This window comes from Schistocerca cancellata, chromosome 2, assembly GCF_023864275.1.
Source record: "Schistocerca cancellata isolate TAMUIC-IGC-003103 chromosome 2, iqSchCanc2.1, whole genome shotgun sequence".
NCBI classification, from domain to species: Eukaryota; Metazoa; Arthropoda; class Insecta; order Orthoptera; family Acrididae; genus Schistocerca; species Schistocerca cancellata.
In genome coordinates this window covers 664126300-664128911 of record NC_064627.1, presented here as the reverse complement: position 1 = coordinate 664128911, position 2612 = coordinate 664126300, and the positions used below count along the sequence as shown (strand labels likewise).

Below are 2612 nucleotides of genomic sequence, written 5' to 3'. Positions count from 1 at the left end.
TTATCTTTACTGTAGTACTGTCTCTCGATATACTCATAACAGAGGCATATTTTAAGATTACTTCTAAAGTGAATTAATTAATGAATACTTGATAAACCCAAGACTGTGCATTACACTTCCATTTCAGGGACAATTCTGTATCATCCTATGAAGCAAGCTAATTGCATGTCGTGATTCCACAGGACTTAGTACAGGAATTGCTTCTCAAATAGTAAACCAATAATCAGTTCTATTGCAAGGCTGGCAAAAGAGTATATAAAACTTCCAGAAAATGAAGATGAAATAGAAAATACTAAATTAAAGTTCTTTGGTACTGCAAAATTTTACTAAAGTGGAACACGTAAGAATTCAGTCATCTGCAATTGAACTTGGCAGCATGTTTAGGAATAGAAAAAATAATTTTTCCATAAATGTGCAAGTACTGGTCAATGCAGAGCTACTTACCACAGACATCATTGGAAGATGGACCAGTTCATCACAAGATAATAGCTAACCTTTGCACAAATAGTAGGTTAAGGGTACACTTAGAAAGAGGAGACTAAAAGTACTCATGGTTATTAGGCAACAGTGCACATCTATTGAAAATCTATTTAATGACATCATTTGATATCCTCAGGAGCAAGGCAAAGGGGCTGTATAATGAATCTCACATTCATACCAGAAATGTAACAGAAAGGGTTTTTGGTATTTGGAAATGAGGATTTCCAGTGTTGTCAATAGGCTTGAGATTTGAGTGAGAAACAATCTTGACAGTTATTGTTGGTTGTATTGTATTACACAATACTGCTTAGAAACAATGAGAAGATGAGCCTCCTCTAGAGCCAAATACTCCCTTAGTTTACCATTCAGCCATTGTAGAGGACATTCAGCAAGCTACAGTGAAGCCTGCACCAACTGAAGACTATTTTACACAACTGTGAAATGATATATTGATATAACAGAAAAAAATTGTTTGACACCTGCACTTACAAATTTTATTCAAAAAATTACAGGTAACAATATAATATTAAAATATAAAATATTTATTTACAAATTTTGTCTGTTTCTCAAATTTATTTTCTTGTTTAATTTTTTGTTCATATTCTAACTGCCCTAACTCATGGCTTTCTCTCTCCCACTCACTCATGTCTTTGCCTTTCACATTCATGCATCTCTTTAGCACACTTCTTTTCTTCTGTATAAAACGCATTTCTGGTGTGCAAAGTTTCTTTATTAGCATCCTCAATTTTCCTTTTTTTTTTAAACCTATCCTCAACCGTTAATTCGGGACTCGTAAGAGACTTGAGGTTTGCAAGTGACAAGGATGACCACATGTGTTCTTCATCCTGCTCCTCTGTCATTTCAATAACAATAGTTTCAGTTATAGGCTCATTACTGAACTCAGTGAGGCTGCAGGTTTTTGCAGACCAACTGCTCATTCCTTTCTCAGTATCTGAAATCAAAATACAAAATCAGTTAACAATTTACACAAATATTTAAGAGACAATCGTGTAAGGTTTTAGTTCTTTAAAGTGACATATGATGACAAAAACATAAAATGCTGACTGAAATGAATTAAATTGTGGCAATAAACTTACGTACTGTGTCTCCATCATATGGATTATCCAGTCCAACAGTGGTGGTATCCATTAAGCCCAGTAGTGTTTCTGCATTCTTGCCATAGTTGGTGGCTGGTTTACTACTCCATCCTTTTAAGAAAATATCTTTCTTTCCATATGCTATTTCCTTTTTAACTTTTTTCTTCATGTTGTCATACTTACCTCTTAAAATTTTTAGATGTCATTTGGTGACACCCAGAGCTTCAAAAAATTCACCCACTTCACCCCATGTTTTTCTTTCCTTCACAAAAACTTGTAAAACAATGAAAACAACTGACACATGATCATATATATATACCGTAAACAGTATACTAAGTGCTACAAAGATTGTACAGATTTATTAACTTGTAGTAAGAGTTAACTTTTAAATGGTAAGAACCAAAGTGAATTTATTGTAAGTTTACTCTAACCATAAAGTTTACTGGAGGTTAATTCCTACTCTTACATTGCTGGTCATTGTAAGAACAGGCCTAGTTGTTTTAAACCTTTAACATAAGATTATATTTCCTAATGAACAAAATAAGACAGATTTAATATTTTTAAATTCAGTCAATAATTATATAAAACATTGAAAAGCCATTTCTTGTTCCTACTGGAAGCTGTTAGATGTGCAACCTTCAGTTGGGACCGAGGGGCTGTGCCAAGGATTAGTTATTTAGTAATATATACTTGAACCAGAGGTAACATATTGGAACTGAAACTTCATAACAGATTAAAACATTCACAGGCAACACACTCATTTAATAGCTACCCAAGAACACTTCATGAGCTTAACTGAACAAAGGTTTTCTCCCAGAATTGCCAATCCATATGCAGGGCAGTCTCTGTGAAGCTTGAAAGTAGGAGATATGTAATGGCATAGTGAAGCATTGAGGTGGATCTTTGATCATTTGGCATAAAAACCAGTGACCAAAGACTACAGCCTTGGTTTATGTCCTGGTGTGACACAAAGTTTCAATTTTTCAGGAAACTTTATTACATTGTATACAACAATGTACAATGAAAAATTTATTT

At 33.8% G+C, this 2612-nt stretch overlaps 1 protein-coding gene across 1 annotated transcript; it reads right to left on the bottom strand.

Annotated features, from left to right (window-relative positions):
* Positions 1-1102: 1102 nt before the first annotated feature.
* Positions 1103-2200, bottom strand: LOC126162364 (uncharacterized). Its single transcript, XM_049918818.1, has 2 exons — positions 1578-2200; positions 1103-1432 (listed from the first exon to the last, which is right to left on the bottom strand). Exons 1-2 carry the CDS (start codon positions 1744-1746, stop codon positions 1119-1121), a joined length of 483 nt encoding a protein of 160 aa, XP_049774775.1. The 5' UTR covers positions 1747-2200; the 3' UTR covers positions 1103-1118.
* Between the last annotated feature and the right edge of the window lie 412 nt (positions 2201-2612).

Bases quoted from the DNA above. Each gene is read 5' to 3' on its own strand.
- LOC126162364 (XM_049918818.1), bottom strand. From the start codon at position 1,746: ATGAAGAAAAAAGTTAAAAAGGAAATAGCATATGGAAAGAAAGATATT. The intron at 1,433-1,577 runs GTAAGTTTATTG...TTTTGATTTCAG, and splicing joins ATATGATGGAGACACAGTAC to ATACTGAGAAAGGAATGAGC.